Source organism: Cornus florida, unplaced genomic scaffold, assembly GCF_030987335.1.
Source record: "Cornus florida cultivar Cherokee Brave unplaced genomic scaffold, ASM3098733v1 CherokeeBrave_3.0.0_Hap2_Chr03, whole genome shotgun sequence".
NCBI classification, from domain to species: Eukaryota; Viridiplantae; Streptophyta; class Magnoliopsida; order Cornales; family Cornaceae; genus Cornus; species Cornus florida.
Window position 1 is genome coordinate 30,543,492 of NW_026775573.1, and position 20,616 is coordinate 30,564,107.

The window sequence follows — 20,616 nt, forward strand, 5'->3', positions numbered from 1 at the left end:
GAGAGAGAGAGAGAGAGAGAGAGAGAGAGAATGCACTCGAGTTCTAGAAGAATACCCTTGCCAAGTCATTTCCTTCAGTATTTTGCAGAGCATACTCAAATACCTCCACTTTAGCTATAAGTGGCAAATGGTCATAATCTGGAGCAAAACTAAGCATATATTTATGTTCCTGATTGAGAGTGATCTACAAACCAGAAGCATGCGTAAGAATAAAGTGAAAACTCTAGAGGTAGAGAGAGAAAGAAGCGTAAAAGGAACTCAAAAGCAACCTTTCTGGCATCTCTGTACTCCCGAATGAGTTGGTGTAGGGTGTCACAATTTGGGACCCAGCCTATTAATCCACTGTTTGGAGATAATGGAATGACAGAATATCGTTCAATAGAAAGGTCCTTTTCTGCAGTATTTCTAGAATTCTCCAGCAGAGTATTCACCAAACCAAAGAGCTGACCAAATATGTAAAATCTGGTTTAAATCGTGCTTGAAAAAGTGTTGAAAACAATATTAAAGAAATCTTAAGAGCAATATTATCCGAGGCACCACAAGCAAAATATGTCTCAGAATGCTAGCAACCAGAACAACAGCATCAGGCACTAGCATGCAATATAAGACGAATAGCCAAGTACAAGAGAGTGAAAACCTGCATGACACGTTCATCTTGGCGTAAATCCTCATGTCCTTTCAGCAAAAAGGCGTAATCTTCTCCATTGCTCCCATGAATTGTTAATTTCCGAGGTCTCTGTTTAGATGTTATGACAACAAGCTGGTGCGCGAATGATGCAATTGTCACCACTGGTAAGCCTGTCATAAGAAAGTGGGTGCACATATTATTTTGTTATAAAAAAAGAAACTGAGATTTAACTTAGAATAGATTCTTTTCAAGCTATGAGCCAGTTTACCAGCTCGGTAAGTCCCAGGAACAGCGAGTTCCAAATCGTGGCACTTTAACAATTCTGGGGAAACAGACTGGCAAAGCAAATATTGTTACAGGTTAGCATCACAGCAGACAAAGGTGTAAATCCAATATAAAAACAAAATGCTTCTTGCCTCTAGGTCCAGAGTCGTGAGACTTTGAAGCTGCTTATCTATCCGCCTGAATACATGATAATAGAGATCCCAAGCCTGGTCAAAAAATAATAATAATAATATATTAATTCCAGTTCATGACATCAACAGGTCAAAACTGAACAGTCCAGGTACATGGACTGGGGTCCTCTGGCCATGCATGCAAGTTCAAACACAAAACATTGACAGGAAACTCTGTTGTGGCATATCTCAGGTACTACAAGTGAAATTAGCACCTGGTATTTGTTTTGATTCAAATATATACTTAAATGAGTAAAATAACAACTTAAAGCACTGTGTAAGAGAAGGGGGGAGGAGAAGAATCTGATGAGCAAAGGATGAAGAGCATCTATTTAAATAACAATTTTTTTTTTCTCTATAAAGGTGCACCAAACAACAATTGGAATACCTAACAAGAATTTCCTAGAATATTGTTTTGAAAAGAGCTAAAAATTAGACAAAATAAGACAAAATTTAAAGATGAAGCGAAGGCTCCAAAATCAAAGGAATTCACCTACAAGCAGGTCAACTCCAACCACATTATCTGTCCAAGTGAGTGAAGTTTTTTATTGGACCAGCAAAACCACCACAATAAATGTTAAGGAAAATAAGTGACAAAGGAGTAAACACACATAGAAATAGTTTTATTGGAGGGAAAACGGTAACAAAATAGAGACACAGAACAGGTTGCGTACAGGTAAATTCAGCCTTTACAATAATTTCTGCAAGGCTTAAGGAAGGGATCCTAATAAGGCTAACAGAGTTCAAATAACTGAACAACAATAATAATGATGATCATGACCAGTAATAAAAGAAGAAACAGTGAGAAAAATATTCCAATTTCTTTGTGAAAGGAAATCGGAATAATTCAATTAAGATGAAGAACTGAACATTTACTCTTCAAGTAGAAATATTTCTTGTACCTGAGTAAGTTCAGCATCTTTTCCTGTTCTCTTATATTTCATGCAACATTCATGGGCCTCCAATAATTCTTTGCGGTACGCCTGAAGTTAACACAAAGGTGAATTACTAACATTATATCAAAATTGATAAAATTTTCAAATGAAGAACTTGAAGATAGAAAGATTTCAGGATTTGTTGAAAGACAGAAATTCATGATTGGGTGTTTAAGGGTATATGACCGACTATGGGGCTAAAAAAGGCAGTCACAACAGAAATAACTTATAAGACTGAATGTTCAGCCCCAATGAATCTAAAAGTGAGATTTTATAAATTCAGACTAATGCAATCCAAAAATGAAAGACGAAGAATGCAGGGCTGTAAATTCTGTTTTCTCACATTTAATCATACAGGAAAATATCTAGGCTTTTTTAGGAAAATTAAAAAGTACCTCAATAAAGTGTTTCTCCTTTATGGTAGTGTTGACTCTCATGGCTCCTTCCTCAAGCATTTCATGCAAAGGCTCCAACACCTTTAGCATCCCTTCAATGTTATGTTCACCGAAATATAAACGACTGGCTTCTTCCAATGCCTCATGCCACATTTCATGCCAAAGTATCGCGACCCTGATTAACTCCTTCGATACAAGTTGTGCCTTCTCAAGCAAAAGAAAATAATTAGATCAGCAAGAATACTGCAAAACTAACCATTACTACTATCATCGTCGTCATCATCACAATCATTGTTATTATTATTTCACCTCGTCCACTAGCATGCCACTATGCTGCCGAACTTTGTCAACCACTTCTTGAGCTGCAGCTCTACGTAAATTGCTTATTGATTTACATGCCACGAGTAGAGGGTACATAAGAGCCTGTGTGGAAATTAGATTATATCAATATATGTAAATCTTGAGACAATATATTTGGAGCAACCATATTAAAACAACATGCAACAGTAGAGCGTGCATCAACCAATATGTGTTATATTGTGTACAAAGGCTAAAAATTATGAACACAAAAATCTTCCACAGCTTGATTTAATAAATTCAGTTAAATGGTGCTTAAACATGAGTTACAAATCATTCGGTAATTGTTCAATAAAGATCAAGTTGTACTATCCTTCTTGTTGTATATGTTGATGATTATGTTATTGGGAGTGAAGTGACATGCACCAATGATCTTTTTATCAATATTGTTATTATTTTTTATATCCTGGTAAGAATCTCTTATACCCACATGCCCCGGTGGGGACTTGAACCCTAGAAGGTGAGGAAGTAGCGCAGTGCTACAGCACTCGGTGACAGGAACCAATGATCTTGCCGTTAACTTGAGTTAGCATTTTTATAAGAAAGACCTCGGTAAGTTGGGCACTTTGGGAAATAGAGGTTAACATGATTTGCAGAGGGGATCTCCCTTTCCCAGAGACTCATCTGCTGTTTCTGATATTCTAGGAGACAGGCCTTTTGGTGGCAAAACTAGTTGACAATCCTATGTCCTTTATTTGCAGTAGGAGTTGTCAGTTTAAGCAGAGACCAAGGCAACACTCATGAAGCAGTATGTCGTATTTCAAAACTCCTCAAAGGAGAATGAAGAAAAAGGTCCAATATTGTGGTTAATAATTCCGTGACATTGTATGCAATTTTGATGCAGACTGGGTTGGCTATTGAATGGATAGGGAATCAATTTATTGGGTACTGCATATTTAATTGATGAAAATTATTTGGAAGAGTAAAAAGAAGTGTAGCGGCAATATGAGGTGCCAACACATTTGCTAAATGCGTATATTGAGTCTTTGATGATTGAGTTGGGTGAACTGCATACTAAAGCATTAGGGGACATCCATTTTTTTTTATCTTTCTTGTGAAGATATTTAACAAGCTGTGAATGATGGAAATCTATGCTCCAGAATGAGGGATAGTGTTGAGAGTACTACTTATATTAAGGGTTATTTATTTAATTTTAGTTCCTTCATCAAATAATAATGTAATCGAGCAGTCAGACCCAGTTATGGTCGTCCAATCTCATCGTTTTCCCAACCTCTCTATCATTCTCACGCTTCTGCAAATATCACAGAACAATAGGAATGTACTAAAAACAAGGAACATTACTTCCTTTAGTGATTGATATTGACGTACTTAGATACTCTAAAGCTCTAATGGAATAAAATCTTCTAAAACCAAAACATCATTGATTAGTTGATTAATTTGCTCAAGATAATGGTTAGCCCAGTGCACGAGGCTCCAGCCATTACGGGGCCTAAGGAGGCTTAGATGTACACAGCCTTACCTCCGCGTGCAGAGAGGCTGTTTCCCATTTTGAACGTGTGACCTCCAGGTCACAATGAAACAACCATACCATTGCGCCAAGGTCCGCCCTCACTAAATTGCTTAAGAAAGCACAGCAAAATAATGATTCTGGAAATTAAAAAGAACCAAGTAAAGCAAACCTGTGGATGATTCTGCCCAATTCGGACTAAAAGTGACTGTATCAACTCTCTAACAGCATGATCATTTGAATGTATCCTGGCAATTATCTGAGGCAAAACAACCAACCATGTGTCGATATTAACATGTGCAAATCCTTTCTGTAGTGCCATTTGAACCTCCGCAGTAGCTCCATGGTTGAACCACAAAGTGAGAAGACGAAGTATATCCTGCAAGCCAAAAGCATAACCCAGAAAAGAATTAATGAAGTCGTGCAAGCCAAAAGCATCACCCAGGAAAGAATTAAGAGTAAAGATCAATACGAAATTGGGGTTACAACCGCTAGACCCAAAAAAGAGCATATAATATTACAGTTACACGTGTGTAGTCTAAGCACGAACCTTAACCTCCAACTTAATCCTAGTCTTTGTGAATACAACTCATATTCCACTATTCCATAATTAGGGGCATGATTATTCCTTTCAAATTTTACATATTAAGTATTTACCCAGACACACAATAGGACTAGATACACTCCGTGCAGTACACTCACCTACCACCTTCCTTGCACTCACTCACCTACCACTTTCCTAACCTATATAAAGCACCTTATGTACTCGATTATGATTCAATTTGCATACAATATACAGTTTTATTGTTTTAAAAGTGTTATCAGAGTTTCAAGGTTAAAGTTAGAGACCTAAAGTAAGCTTTTCATACAATATACAGTCTTCTTTTTTTTTCTTTTTCTTCTTCTCAATTTTTTTCTTTCTTTTATTGTATAGTCAACGTCTCTACTTTTGTGTTCCTTTCTCTCTGTCATTTAGACAGAAATGACCGAGAACCTTAGGTTCAAAAAAAAAAAAGTCTTGTTCTCTATAATTATGAAAGAGGTGACCTAAAAAAAAGGTCTCATTCTTCTTGATTTCATGCTTGAAACTTAGTACTCTAATTATCTCGTCTCTACTATCATGGGTGACAAATCAAAAAACAAAAACTCTTTTTCGGTTTTGTAGCTACTCTTCATGACGTAGCCGAGGGGGTCGCGGTCCTTCAAACCCTAGCCGAAGTGTTTGTGGTGGAAGGACATGTACACACTATGGCCGTACTAACCATTCTGTTGATCATTGTTGGGAATTTTACGGCAAGCCTGCATGGGCAAATCAGGTTGTGGTTGAGGGGGAGAACACTAATCATGCTACTGAGGAACAGGTTCTTATCTCCAAGGCCAAGTATGATTCAATTGTCAAGAGTGCTAATCCTCCATCCACTTCCACAACCATTTTTGTTGATTCAGGTAATACTTGTCTTCATTCTTCATTCATTACACCTTGGATAATTGATAAGGTCACAATAACGAATGGTAACAAGTCTCTTGTTCTCGTACCTCTAGTCCAACCTTCCCTTATGTCTTGTATCTACACCAATTTCCCTGTAATTTGCTATCAATTCTTAAACTTAACTCTGCCAGTCTGCCTTAAATTGCTCAATAACATTCTATCATTCTCAATTGTGTCTTTGAGGATCTAAAAACGAAGAGGATAATTGGTGGGGGGCTTTGAGAAGGATGAGCTCAGTTAGAGAGTTTATTATTATTTCTTTTATGCATTAAGGACACCATTGTAATTATATCTTCTTGACATATAAATAGGGTGAGAGGTGTGGGAAACCCTATTACAAACTGCCCACCTTTTACAAACACCTCTTCTATTCTTCCTCTGCTTCTCCTATAACTACATCCTCAAATTTAACTTGGTATCAGAGCCAAAGGTCTTGACTTCAAATCTCATCAAAAATAAATTTGAAAACCCGTGTTGGACCAAAAGAAGGCCACACGTTAGGGGAAGTATTGAAAGATATAAATATTAAAGTTGTACCCTCTCTAACAAACTCTTCTTCTTCAAGTTGTCTTATTCAACTATTTCATCTGCACTCCATACCTCTAATTCTCCGTAATAGTGGCTCTATCGACTTGAGCTCCTTCGTCTAAGAGTCTTCGGCATTTAGTGCCTTCCTTACCAAGTTTTTCTAGTTCTAATTGTGAGACATGTGAACTTAGCAAGTATCACAAGGTTTCTTTTAAACTTAGGACTGATGGACCTAGTTTCTGACCTTTTGAACTTGTTCACTTTGATTTGTTTGTCTTATTCAACTATTTCATCTGCACTCCATACCTCTAATTCTCCGTAACAGTGGCTCTACCGACTTGGGCTCCTTCGTCTAAGAGTCTTCGGCATTTAGTTCCTTCCTTACCTAGTTTTTCTAGTTTTAATTGTGAGACGTGAACTTAGCAAGCATCACAAGGTTTCTTTTAAACTTAGGACTGAGGGACCTAGTTCCTGACCTTTTGAACTTGTTCACTTTGATTTGTGGGGTCCAACCCAAACTACTGGATTGGCTGGTGCCTGTCATTTTGTTTCCTTTCTTTATTGATGACTATTCCTGTTTGACTTGGTTATATGTTCTTAAAGATTGATCTCAATTTTATATGTGCATCTTTTTATGCTGAGATCTGCTAAGTTACATATTCTCTCTTTCAGCAATTTCTTGAGTTCAGAGGGGTTACCCGTCAAACTACTTGCGTTGATACTCCCCAACAAAATGGGATTGCTGAAGAAAGAATGGACCCACTGTTGCTATTGCCCAGGCTTTAAAAATTCAAATGAATGCACCTAAACATTTTTTGGAAGAAGCAATTCTTACTACAGCATATCTATTGAATAAAATTTCATCTCGTGTCCTTAAAGAAAATTCACCTTTTCAGTTTATGTTTTTAGATAAAGACCCTTTCTCTTCCTCCAAAAGCGTTTGGGTGCGTTGTTTTGTATATAATTTAAATCCAATGGGATAAACATGATCCTCCAACTCACAAATGCAAATTTTTGGGCTATCCTCGCACTCAGAAAGGATATATGTGCTACAGCCATTCAGTGAGAACATTTTGTGTGTGTTGATGTAACATTTTTTGTGCCTGTTCCGTATTATTCTAAGGGTAGTCAAATAAAGGAACCTATTTTTCAAGACACTGTCTTACCATCTCCGGTTATTAATATTCCTCCCACACCTAGAGTTTAAACTCGGCAACGTCACAAGAATACCTCTCCTACTCTTGCCACTGCCCAGGATGAACCTTTTGTGCCACCTGCCCCAACAGTTTAACGAGTAGAGCCTTCCTTGCCTCCTCCACAATCTTCCTTGATGCCTACAGATCCGGTTGTTCATCCTTATGAGTAATCTTGATCTTCCTCTTTGCATTTTGTAAAGGTAGAAGGGTTTGTACTAATCATCCCATATCTCATATTGTTTCTTCTAATCATCTGTCACCTTCTTTTCGAGCTCTCTCTTTATCTTTGTTATCTGTTACTGTTCCTAAGTTACTCCTTCCCACCCTGGCTGATGGAAAGCTATGGAAGAGGAAGTGTATGCCATACAATTCAATCATACTTCAGATATACTTCCAAAGTATGCAGGTGATCATGTAGTTGGTTGTCGTTGGGTTTTTACAGTGAAATCCCAATGGCAGTGTTGATCGTTTAAAGGCTCGCCTTGTTGTTAAGGGTTTCACTCAGACCAATGGTATTGACAACAGTGATATGGCTAAGCTGAACTCTATTCGCATAATTATCTTTTTTACTGCCAATCTTAACCGGCCTCTACATCAGCTAATGTCAAAAATGCTTTTCTACATGCCAATCTTAGCGAGACAGTTTACATGGCTCAACCTCCTGGGTTTTAGTCCAAAGGGGGATTGTGTTTGTCAACTTAAGAAGTCTATTTATGGACTCAAACAGTCACCTCGTGCATGGTTTGATAAATTTAGCAAGTTAGTGGTTGCTCATGGTGACTAGAAGTCAAGCCGATCATTCGGTTTTTTTAAAAAGACAAAGTGTGGCATTGTGATTTTGGTGGTTTACATGGCTGATATCATCATTACTGGGAGTGACAAGAAGGGGATTCAGACGTTGATTCATCATTTTGGTTCCAATTTCCTCACTAAATACTTAGGCAAGATCCATTATTTTCTTGGTATAAGGTTGCGAGATCAAAGAAAGGCATCTGTTTATCTCAGAGAAAATATACTCCTGATATCTTAAAGGATACGGGTTAACTTGGCTCTAAACCTGCAGCAACACCCATGGAGACTAATCTGAAGTTATTGCCTGATGTTAGTGACTTGGTTGACGATTTATAGATGTGCATATGACTTGTAGGCAAGCTGATTTACCGAACCACTACTTGTCCAAATATTGCCTACGCAGTCGGTGTTGTGAGTCAATTTATGGCCAACCCAAGAATCTCTCACATAGACGCAATTATACGGATTCTGAAGTATGTCAAAGGAGCTCCATGTCGTGATCTTCTCTATCAGCCATCTGGACATCTGCGTATCGAGGGTTACACCTGATGCTGATTTGGCAGGTTCTCCTTCAGGCACTGATTGGGCAGGTTCTCCTTCAGATAGACGACTGTTACTCTACATTTATAGGAGGCAATCTAGTAACTTGAAAAAGTAAGAAGCATCGCTTGTGGCGCAGTTCAGTGCAGAAGCATCGGTTGTGGCGCAGTTCAGTGCTGAAGCGAGTACCATGTAATAGCTCATACTTCTTCTTCTTGTGAGTTAACTTGGTTAAGAACTTTGTTACAAGAATTTGGGTTTTCAGTTCAAGACCCACCTCTTTGCTATTGTGATGGTCAGGCAGCTATTCACATTGCTAGTAATCTGGTTTTCCATGAGTAAACCAAACATATTGAGCTTGATTGTCATTTCAATCATTCTAAGCTGACCGCCAAAGAAATTGTGACTTTGTTCATATCATCTCGTAACCAGTTCGCAGATATCTTCACTAAGGTTCTTCCAAAGTATGCCATCGATTCTATGTGCAACAAGCTAGGAGTTGTTGACATTTATTGTCCAGCTTAAGGGGTAGTGCCGTGAGTACAACTCATAGTCTACTACTCCTTAATTAGAGGTATGATTATCGCTTTCATATTTTACACATGATAGATTTACCTAGACATACAATAGAACTAGATACCTTCCTTGCACTGCACTCACCTACCACCTTCCTTGCACTACACTCCCCTACAATCTTCTTACCGTATATAAAGCGCCTTATGTACTCAATTATGATTCAATTTGAATACAATATAAAGTTCTATTACTTTTCACTAGTCAATTTTGATTTTTAAAGGGGTTGGGAGCAGTGTTGTTAAAGGCGCGCCCAGGCTCGCGCCTAAGCTGGAGGCTTAGGTTTAGCACCTGTTGTCATCCCAGACACACTGATGTGTACTAGGCACGCGCCTCGGTTGCGCCTCGTCCTGTTTGTGAGGCACGCCTTACTGATATTTGTTTAAAAAAATACAATTGTTCTATTTCTTAAGCCAAAAAGGGTACTTTTGGCGACTTAATAAACAAAAAAGAAAGCCCAACCATACGATAGAAGGAACTTTTGTACAAAAGAATAAAAAATAAGAAAGCCCATGAGTCAAAGTGTTAACCGAACAGTGATAGAATGAGATTGTAAAACGAAGACGAAGCCCTAGTTGCAGAGATGAACGACGAAGCCACGTCAGTTCTTTCTTTTCTTCTTTTTTCTCGCATCTCCTCTAGATCTCCCCTCTTCTTATCTTTGTTTACATCTCTCTCTTCGTCTAGTTCTCTTCTCTCTCTGTCTTTTTTTTTTTTTTGGCACTGTTTTTTCTTTTTCTTTTTTTTCTTGTTAACAATTTTTTTTTTTTGTTAACATGTTTATTTCTTTTTGTGCTTCGATTTGCAATTAAAAAAACACATTTTGCTCTGCCTTTCAAGAAAACAAATTTGTGCTATGTTTTATGGTTGTTGGATGCTTGTATAGTTGATAGATTTACTTTTTTAGATTTGATATTAATTTTTAGAATATTGATGTCTTATGAGATATGAATGTTATTATGGTAGTTTAAATTTTCAATTGTGCGCCTCACTTCACTTAGGCGCGCGCCTCGCGCCTAGGCTCCAAAGGACCTCTAGCGCCTCGATGTGCCTTGGGCCTTTAATAACACTAGTTGGGAGTACGAGGTAAAAGTTCAATTAAAAACTTAAGGCCGAACTTAAACCATCACTTATCAATCCCAATTAAATCTAAATGGATGCAATATTTTTTTAGAGGTTGTACCACAAAATCAAACTTAACCCTAGTCAGGTTCTAATTAAATGGGTTGGGAGAATGGGATCGAGGGTAATTAACAAATGAAGGGCTGAAATTAAAGCTATTATTATCATCACCCAACTAGATTAACTAATAGATTACTACTTACTAATGGTGTCACACCTTAAGTCTTGGTTTTTTATTAACTATATTATGACTTGATGGTGATTGTCTCACTAAAGTAAGAGTGAGATAGCCTACAAAGCACCGACACGTCAGTGAAGGCCCTCGTACCGGTGTCGGACACATGTTCGACACTCCTTTGAGCATATCCTATATTTTTTTATTTTTTTAATACATTGGATACGGCGTGACACGGCAGGAGGACGCACCAGAGAGGAACAAGATGAAGAGGGTCGAAACGGAGGAAACGCTGGAGAGGAAGAAGATGAAGAGGGATACTGACGTGCGATGAAGATCTGTGTAACAGTTGATGTGGGTGTCATGCATATGTCGAAATCATACATATATGATTATATATATCAATTAAAAGAGAAAAGAATGAAAAGAAATAGTAGGGATGAGAGAAGACTAGCGAAAGAAGGGAGTAGAGGGACATGAACCAGTAAGATGAAGAGATAGCGGAAGGACTAAAGTGGCGTGATGCAGAGGCATGGAGATAGCATCTTATCAGTGGACATACCAAGGCCAAAGAAGACACGCTTCTTTAGGATCTGTTTGGCAAAAAACAATGTGTTTTGTTGAATATATTTGTATGTTAATGTAATTTAGGCTGCGAATCTTTAAAAATATATATAATATGCGTACTTGAACTAATTTAAATGTGTTTAATTTATTACAAATACATAAGAAATTGAGTAAAACTTAAGTCTTTTAAAGATAATAAAAAATTATTATTATTATTATTATATTGCCGTATCCTTGCCGTGTCCATGTCCTATTTTTTAAAAATTTGTCATATCGCCGTATCCGTGTCATATCGTACACGTATCTCGTGTCCGTGCTTCCTAAGTGAGAGCAGTTGACATAAGGAATTAAGAAAAGAATAATACTCGGGTCCTGCCCTATCAGGACCAAATTGGTCTGATAGGTGATATGGACTAATGAAAGTCTTGACACCTATTTAAAAGTTAAAAAACCTTAAAGTTGCATTATACCCATCTCCTATGGGTTAACCAAACAGATCTTATTTTCTCACTCCCATATGATATCTGAAGAAAAAAAGGATAAAGTAATCCCTTATTTCATTCATTCTGAAAACCATAGGGTACAAAGAATTTATAGGAGAAAAATACAACTAACCTATAATTAAATCTCCTTAATTCTAGCAGCTTATTACAGGAAAGAAAATCAAATCTGATAACTAACAGATTTGAAAAATATATATATATATATATTTCAAGTAACCAAATCTCCTACTTTCTATATTCACAAATTCAACTTAACTAAAATAAAAATCTCTTCCCCAGAAAATAAGGATCTAAATCCGGAATTCAACACTCCCCCTCAAGCTGATGAATAGATGTCAATCATTCCCAGCTTGGTGATTAAAGCATCAAAATTAGTTCTTGGAAGCGCTTTAGTAAGGATGTCGGCAATTTGATGGCATGTAGGAGTGTACACCATCTAGATTATTCCTTCCTCGATCTTCTCTTTGATGAAGTGGCGATCAATCTCCACGCGCTTGGTTCTGTCGTGGTGAAATGGATTCTTAGCAATCCTTATTGCTGCCTGATTGTCACAAAACATCTTCATTGTCTTCTCAGTTGGAACTTTTAATTCTTCAAGTAATCTTTCAGCCACATTCCTTCACATATACCGTGAGCCATAGCCCTGAATTCAGCCTCAGCACTGCTTCTTGCAACTACAGGCTGCTTTTTACTTCGCCATGTAACAAGATTTCCCCAAACATAAGTGCAACAACCAGAAGTACACCTTTGGTCAGTTAAAGAACCTGCCCAATCAGCATCTGAGAAAATCTCAACTGCCTTATTTGTTCATTTTCGAAAGTATAAGCCTTTGCCTGGTGTCATTTTTAGGTACCTGAGGATCCGATATACAGCATCAAGATGTTCGTCAGTAGGATTATTCATGAATTGACTTACCACACTAACCGAGAAGCCAATGTCAGGTCTTGTATGAGAAAGATATATGAGTTTCCCAACAAGTCTTTGATACCTTCCTTTGTCACTGGAGAGCTTCTTTCTTTCATTCCCACTTTACAAGTTGAATCCATGGGAGTATCAACAGGCTTGCATCCTAGCATTCTTGTTTCCTTTAGTAAGTTACGCTGACAACTTCTGGTTCGAGCTACTTCCATGCCAAGGAAGTATTTGAGTGCTCCCAGGTCCTTTATTTCGAACTCCTTAGCAAGAATTGTCTTTAACCTGCTTATGTCCTCTTCATAATCTCCAGTTAGGATGATGTCATCCACATACACAATAAGAATCGTAGTTTTCCCTTGAGGTGAATGTTTGGGATACAAAGTATGATCTGATTGCTCTTTGAGACTATCCATGCCTCTTGATTGCCTTCGTGAATCTATCAAACTACGCACAAGGAGACTGCTAGAGACCATACAACGACTTCCGCAGTTTACAGACTTTGTTGGCATTGTTCTTCGTTTCAAACCCCGGAGGAATTTCTATGTAGACTTCATCTTCCAAGTCACCATTGAGGAAGGCGTTTTTGACATCGAACTGGTGAAGGGGTCAATCTAAATTGGCTGCCAGTGACAATAGAACTCGGACTGTATTAAGTTTAGCTACAGGAGCAAACGTCTCCTGATAGTCAATCCCATATGTCTGAGTGAACCCTTTAGCAACCAGCCTAGCTTTATACCGATCTACATTTCCATCAGCCTTATATTTGATATTAAAGATCCATTTGCATCCCACAGGCTGTTCCCTTTTGGTAAATCTGAGAGCGCCCAAGTACCACTCTTTTCCAGGGCATGAATTTCATCTCTAATAATAGCTGCTCTCCATTCTGGTTTTTTAATAGCTTCTTAGATACTCATTGGAATTTCTATATTGGAAAGATTAGTAACAAATGCATGGTAACTTGGGGAAAATCCTTCATAAGACACAAAATTAGAAATTGGGTGTTGAGTGCATGATCTAACACCTTTTCTCAGGGCAATAGGAGTACAAAGGGAAGTAACAGAACAAGTATCATTAACTGTATTACCTAAAAGTGACTCAGGATTGTCTGAACTCGGGTTGGAATCCTGGTTCTGCTCGGGAAGTGTATGATGCTCTATCTCCTTTTGAATTTTCTGCCTCGTTGAATAAACATAAAAGTCTTTATTATTTGCACACTGTGTGCCATTTTGAGAGTTAGTGTTTTGTGTGGGTTCAAATTGGGTATTCTGGGAATCTGTGATTTGAGTGGACTCTGGCTGGGTATTGTGTGAAGAAGGAATGGGTGAAATGGGCAATGTAACTGGTGAATTAGGTCTGACAATATAATATCCTCATGAAACCAAAACTGATATTCTTGTGTGTTTGAGTTCTCCCCCTGAATATGAGTTTTGGGGTAGAAAGGTTGATTTTCGAAAAAGGTTACATCCATAGAATGATAAAATTTCCTAGTGGCAGAAGAATAGCATTTCTAAGCTTTCTAATTGGGAGAATAACCTAGAAATACACATTTTATGGCCCTAGGATCAAGCTTGCTTCTGTCATGTTGGTGAACGTGAACAAATGTTGAACAACCAAATACTTTTAATGGCAAGGAAGAAATGATTCTTGTTTGAGGATGGATTCGGGTGAGGGTTTGGCAAGGGGTTTGAAATTTTAGAACTCTAGATGGCATCCTATTGATGAGATAGGCAACTGTAAGAACTGCTTCTCCCCAGAGATGTTTTGGAACATGAGTTGTAAACGTGAGAGACCTTGCAACTTCTAGAAGGTGTCCATTTTTTCTTTCGGCGACTCCATTTTGTTGTGGGGTGTCCACACAAGAACTTTGGTGAATAATGCCATTACTTATTCGGTAATCCCTGAGAATAGAATGACAATATTCTCTACCATTGTCTGCTCGAAAGGCTTGGATTTTGGCTTGAAATTGTATTTGGATCATGGTGTTAAAGTCTTGAAGATTAAACCAACTTCTGATTTTTCTTTCATAAGAAATATCCCAGTAGTTCGAGTGTGGTTATAAACAAAGGATACAAACCATCTAGCCCATTGACCTTAGAAGGCCCCAAATATCACTGTGAATGGTTGAAAATGGATGAGATGCTTTATAAGGTTGACTTGGAATAACATTTCGAACATGTTTAGATAATTGACAAATCTCACACTGAAAAAACTTTGAATTTTTATTAATCAATAATAAAGGAAATAGTTTTTCAAGATAAGAGAAACTAGGACGTCCTAATCGATAATGCCATGACTGAATTGCACTATCATCACAAGAGCTAACACCTGAAAGAAAGGATACCCAATTTGCACTTTGAGTTTGTTCTTCAAAAGAGTCATCAATTCTAAGAAGGTAGAGTCCCGCACACCCCTTAGCATTGCCAATCGTCCTCCCCGAACCCAACTCCAGAAATTCACAGCGTGTAGGGAAAAATTTAGTAATACAGTTAAGATCCCTGGTAATTTTACTAATGGACAGTAGGTTACAAGTCAAATTTGGGACCAACAGAACAGATTTTAACATCAGATTCTTTAAAATAACAATAGAACCTGTACCAGCCACCGTGGATACGGACCGATAAGCAATGCGGACCTTATAGTTCTCAGAACAAGGGTTGTCAGTGAGAAATAAAGAGGCATCTCCAGTCATATGGTCTGAACCACCTGAGTCCATTATCCAAGAACATGGTTTCTCGTTTTTGACATTTAAAGCACTCAAAAAATTACCTTTCTGTGCTATAGAACCAGTTCCAATGACAGAATTTGATCGAGATTGGCTGAATGTCTTTTGAAGAAGGTCCATTTGCTATTTGCTGAAAAGAGGAGTTGTTGAGTATTCTTTCTTTTTTCTCAATACATAGTGGAGACATGGATTTATCCGTGTATAGCTGGCACCCTAATCTTAGGGTGTAAACGCTAGCTGATTGTTTTTCCTATTTAATTTTGATTTGATTCTGATTCTTTCCGTGTGTAGACTTTCCTAGTTTAATTCCTATTTATTTGTTGCTTGTTTTATTCCCATCAGTTTAGGAAATTGAGTAGCTGGTCTGTAGCCTCCAAATTTTCCTATTTATGTATTGTTTCTGTACAATTTCTAAATATGCAATAAGAGAATTTCTTCTTCTCTTTCTCTCAGAGTATTCACCTATCATCATTAGTTGTTTCTGCAGGCGATTGCTCGTCGGTAAAGGCTGTAAAACCGCGGCCTTCACATTCATGAGGCGGCTACCATTTGTTCTTCGGTTTCCAATCAGCGGGCTTGCCATGTATCTTCCAGCAGGTATATCTGGTGTGTCCTGTTTTATGACAGCAGTCACACCGTGGTCTGTTCTTGTTATTCCGGTTGTCATTACCAGTAGAGTTCACTCCACGAGAAACAAGAGCTGAACTCTCAGTTGGGGCAGCGATGTTTTGATTTACCATCATCACTTTCTTACAGCTCTCTTCTCTTCGAACCTCAGAGAAGGCTTCACGGATGGATGGCAGAGGCTTCAGTCTGAGAATTCTTCCTCTCACCTCATTTTTTATCAAGACCAAACAAAAACTTGAAAATTCTATCTTTCTCAACAATCTTTTTGTATTTGATGTTATCTCCAGGGCAGTCCCATTCTAGTGCTTCAAACATATCCAGTTGTTGCCAATAACGAGTGAGAGTGTTAAAGTATTGAGTGACCGACATTTCCCCTTGTCGAAGATCATGAAGAAGACACTTTATCTCGAAGAGTTCTGCCGTATTTTCATTGTCAAAGTAGGTCTCTCTTGCTGCATCCCATATTTCTTTCGCTGTCCCATAGAATAAGAAATCCTCACCAATCTCATTTTTCAAGGAATTGATTAACCATGACATCACCATATTGTTTTCAGATTTCCACACCTTGAACATTGCATCTTCCTTCGGTGGAGCCTTTGCAGTGCCTGTGAGATAATCGTCTATCCCTTTTCCGCAGATAAACATCATAACGGACTGAGACCATTGAAGATAGTTCTGTCCGTTCAGTTTATGGACCTGCAATGGGAACAATAGAGCTTTCTAATACACCACCTTCGTTGCCGGGAAGGACTGTCTCTGGTTGAGAGTTACCATCTGAGATGGTACTGTTTTTCTCGCTGGCCATACCGTATTTGACCAAAAAAAAATTTCTATCGATTCAGAGGGTGCTTTGATACCATGAAGAAAAAAAAGGGTAAAGTAATCCCTTATTTCATTCATTCTGAAAACCGTAGGGTACAAAGAATTTATAGGAGAAAAATACAACTAACCTATAATTAAATCTCCTTAATTCTAGCAGCTAATTACTAGAAAGAAGATCAAATCTAATAACTAACAGATTTTTAAAAAAATAAAAAATCAAGTAACCAAATCTCCTACTTTCTATATTCACAAATTCAACTTAACTAAAATAAAAATCTCTTCCCAAGAAAATAGGGATCTAAATCCGGAATTCAACAATATCGTATTCTCTCTCTCTCTCTCTCTCTCTCTCTCTCTCTCTCTCTCTCCATAGCTCAGCTACCCAACCTCCATCCAAAACCCTAACCTTCATCCTTCTCTTCCGCTACCTGAGCACCAACTCCGCTGCTCCCCACCTCTTCCATTCCCAAACCCGCAATGTCAAATCACGTGTATTGCAATTCACAACCCTAAGAGGGACATGTTTCTCATATCGTACTGAGAAAAATAAATATACACAAGTTTATATAACACAAATCACATGTTATTATGTCAGAGAAAGTTCTGATCTTGTTCACAGTTCTCCTCTGCAAAATCTAGAGGTATATATGTTCTTAGTCTGTGTCTCTTGAAGCCATACAGTCTACGATTCTATATCTTGTTGGGGACAGCAAAGGAGATTGTGATTTTGCAGGGGAGAGAGAAAAGGGATTGTGATTTTGCTGGGAATTAGAGAAAGACGTGATTTTTGAAATGAGTTGAAACATAAGACCCAGTTTACCAATTAAAAACGGGTTTGAGCCATTTCTTAAATCATTTTTTAGATTTTGGACAGGTGTCGAACTTTCACTTGTCCACGTCACCTATAAGGACCAAGTTGGTCATAGGGCAGGACCCAAAGTATTGTCCGAAAAGAAAATAGTAGTGTAGACTTCTTTACCTAATAGGTGTACAAGCGGCCAATGGTGAGCAAGACAAGTAGAAGTAATTATGCATGGTAATAAAAAATAAAAAAACATCAAAAATATTTAAGAAATGTTCTTTCTAAATTCATGAGTTATCTTCTTCTAAATCCTTAGGTAAGCTGTGTAGTGCTAAACCTGAACAGTTACTGTGCCTCTTCCTCTACCTCCCCAACAACCATAATCTGCTTCTTCTAAAGATATGGCTTAACTCATCTCCAAAATAGAAGGCCCTCTTCTTTCAACTTCATTAGACCAAAACAAATCCCTCAATTTTCATCTAAAAATCAAGCAAAATGATCAGATATTGGTCCTGACAAGCAAGCTCACTTTATTGTCCTTCAGAAATTGTACAGATTGTAAGGACTTATCCCATGACCTAGTTTTTTTTTTTTTTTTACCCTAGCAATAAGAGAACAGCCATACAGCATCGAGACAACACATCCATAAAGGACAGTACAGATACAACAAAGGCAAGCCATAAAAGGCATACAAATCATGAAGCAAAAATAAGAAAAATGAAGACCAGGCTCCAGATTTGCTGAGAAAAACAACGGAAACCACCAAGAGAGACGAGCAGCAATGGGAGTGACACACAGGTCAGGCCATCATCAAGGCAACAGCTCCAAAGCTACATCCACAAGGTGCCTCCGACAGGTGGAAAAACCACCCAAATCCAGGACAAGTCGGGGATCACAAAAACCGACATAGATTTGAGATCTAGCCGGAGAAAAAGCAACAAATTCGCCCAGTCTAGCCGGAAACAAGCCAAACAAGAGCAGATCTAGCAAAACAAAAGCAAAAACGGCGTGAAAACCACCCACAGAGCGTACCTAGTATTACACGCCGCTTTTATTTAGCCTATGGGAGGCAAGAACATCACCTCCCCACTCCCATGGAAGGGAGCAGGGAGAAAACGAGATGAGGAAGACGAAGTGTGAGGCGGCTGGAAGGGTGGGTCGGTGGAGGTTTCTAGAGAGAGAGAGTGGCGTCTTTGCAAAAAAAAAAGATTATCTCATGATCTCGTTACAAGATATAAATGCGAGCAAAAAAGTCAATAAACGGAGAAGAACTAGTTCCAATGCCATACAACAAGAAGCAAAGCATTTTCCCAACTGGCTGCAGCATGCCACAACTACATATTATGCCATTCATTTTACATATGACCAACTTTTCAAATCACACTCTAAATTACAAAACCGCCTGTTAAAGAAACATACAAACACTCTAGCAAACAAGTGCTTGACATAAAAGAAAAAGGTGTTCATGTAGCTTATATGGCTTTCTAGTAGGTATGTTGGAAATAAAGAAAAATGGACTAAACCAATGAATAATAAGACAAGTTAGTAGCAAGTTTCGTGTACATATAAACTGAATTTTATAACGCACCATGCTCTTATGTCAAAGGATGTGATTTACCTGTAGACTGTCATCCACTCCTTTAGCATGAGCCGCACATGCTATGGAGTGGAAATATCCAGTGACTGCTGCAACAACAAACTGTGCTGCAACAGTAGGAAAACCTCTTAAAGTATAATGTGACATCACTGCTGTGTTAAAAAGGGCCCATGTGTGCCACGCCTTTCCCCACTCTGGTGCATAATGAGTGGCATTGCTGAATGCGTCAAGGATTTCTAAAAAGATTGACAACCACTCATCAGAAAAATCAGTAACACATCAAAAGAAATCAAAGGCTAAAGAGATTACAAACACACAATAGGCTGATAACCTTTAACAGAATCATCATCAAATCCAGGATAAAGTGCCCGCTGCCAAGTTCCAAGTCTAAGATATACTCGGGCAATGAGTGGAGCACTGGAGACACCCGTTAAGCCAGTTGGTGTAGCCAATTGAAGATTCGGTGTGCATGAAAGCTCAATGGCAAGCTCCTAAAAAGTAAAAATAGCAGCCATAAAGTATATGCACCAGAATATGGATAAGGGCCAGTACAGTGTGGTACCCATTATGTGTTTCAAACCCTAAATGGAAAATTTAATGCGTACCTGGAGTCTAGAAAAGGCTTCCTTCCGCTTATGGTCCTCCCCGAGTGACCATTGGTATTTCAAGTAAGCCAGCATTACTTGAGGAGGTGCATGATACCGTATATTTTGAGATGTTTCTGGGTCAAACTGAACAAATAAAGTTATATAAACACACAAATAAGGGGAAAAAAAATAACACTAAATTTAGCAACTTATCCACTCAGATGGACAGGTATCTCACCTGTAACAATTTAACTAATGTAGATCTAGCCCGACTGATCCTGCCACTTTTTCGGCAAAGAGAAGCAAACTTGAGCCAAGTTTCAGTGTCTTCTGAAGGTGGCAGAACCAAGGCCCTGACTAACAAAAGTGCTTGCCAAACCTGTGCAATCAAATTTTCAAGCATTATTAACGGGGTAGAAGCATATGAAACCTATAGTACATGATGCAATGGAAGTGTAGGACGAAGCTGAAAAGCCTGAATCCAGCACTTCTTCACACACACAAAAAAAAAGGCCTAGTTCAACTGCACTTCTATGGAACAAAAACTCTAGGAATCACAATGCCTAAATGTACAATATTCTTATAGAAAATTAAGTGTGTTTATGTGGCTAGAGTCCTTGTACAGATGCATAATAGTCATTCAAAGCTAATTAATGGTGAACTATTTCCACTAGCATAATAGTTCTTGTACAATTGCTACCACTTCATCACTATGGATGGTTAACAAAGTATAATATCCTAACAGATTTACAAGAATTCCCCCATATAAAATCACGCACAAACATTTCCTATTCCTAACGATTATTTTGACACAGATATTC

The 20,616-nt window shown here is 38.2% G+C and overlaps 1 protein-coding gene across 2 annotated transcripts in view; it reads right to left on the bottom strand.

Annotated features, from left to right (window-relative positions):
* LOC132300133 (serine/threonine-protein kinase TOR-like) overlaps positions 1-20,616 on the bottom strand; it is an 81,063-nt gene that overhangs the window by 6,468 nt on the left and 53,979 nt on the right. For both annotated transcript variants that reach the window (XM_059797099.1, XM_059797097.1), the window contains exons 38-50: positions 20,034-20,174; positions 19,814-19,939; positions 19,540-19,699; positions 19,230-19,444; positions 4,411-4,617; positions 2,723-2,836; positions 2,414-2,617; positions 1,986-2,066; positions 1,045-1,119; positions 897-963; positions 638-798; positions 270-443; positions 56-184 (exon numbers count right to left, since the gene is read on the bottom strand). In XM_059797099.1, the coding sequence (XP_059653082.1) occupies positions 56-184; positions 270-443; positions 638-798; positions 897-963; positions 1,045-1,119; positions 1,986-2,066; positions 2,414-2,617; positions 2,723-2,836; positions 4,411-4,617; positions 19,230-19,444; positions 19,540-19,699; positions 19,814-19,939; positions 20,034-20,174 (1,854 nt within the window). The remainder of the gene's footprint in view (positions 1-55; positions 185-269; positions 444-637; positions 799-896; positions 964-1,044; positions 1,120-1,985; positions 2,067-2,413; positions 2,618-2,722; positions 2,837-4,410; positions 4,618-19,229; positions 19,445-19,539; positions 19,700-19,813; positions 19,940-20,033; positions 20,175-20,616) is intronic.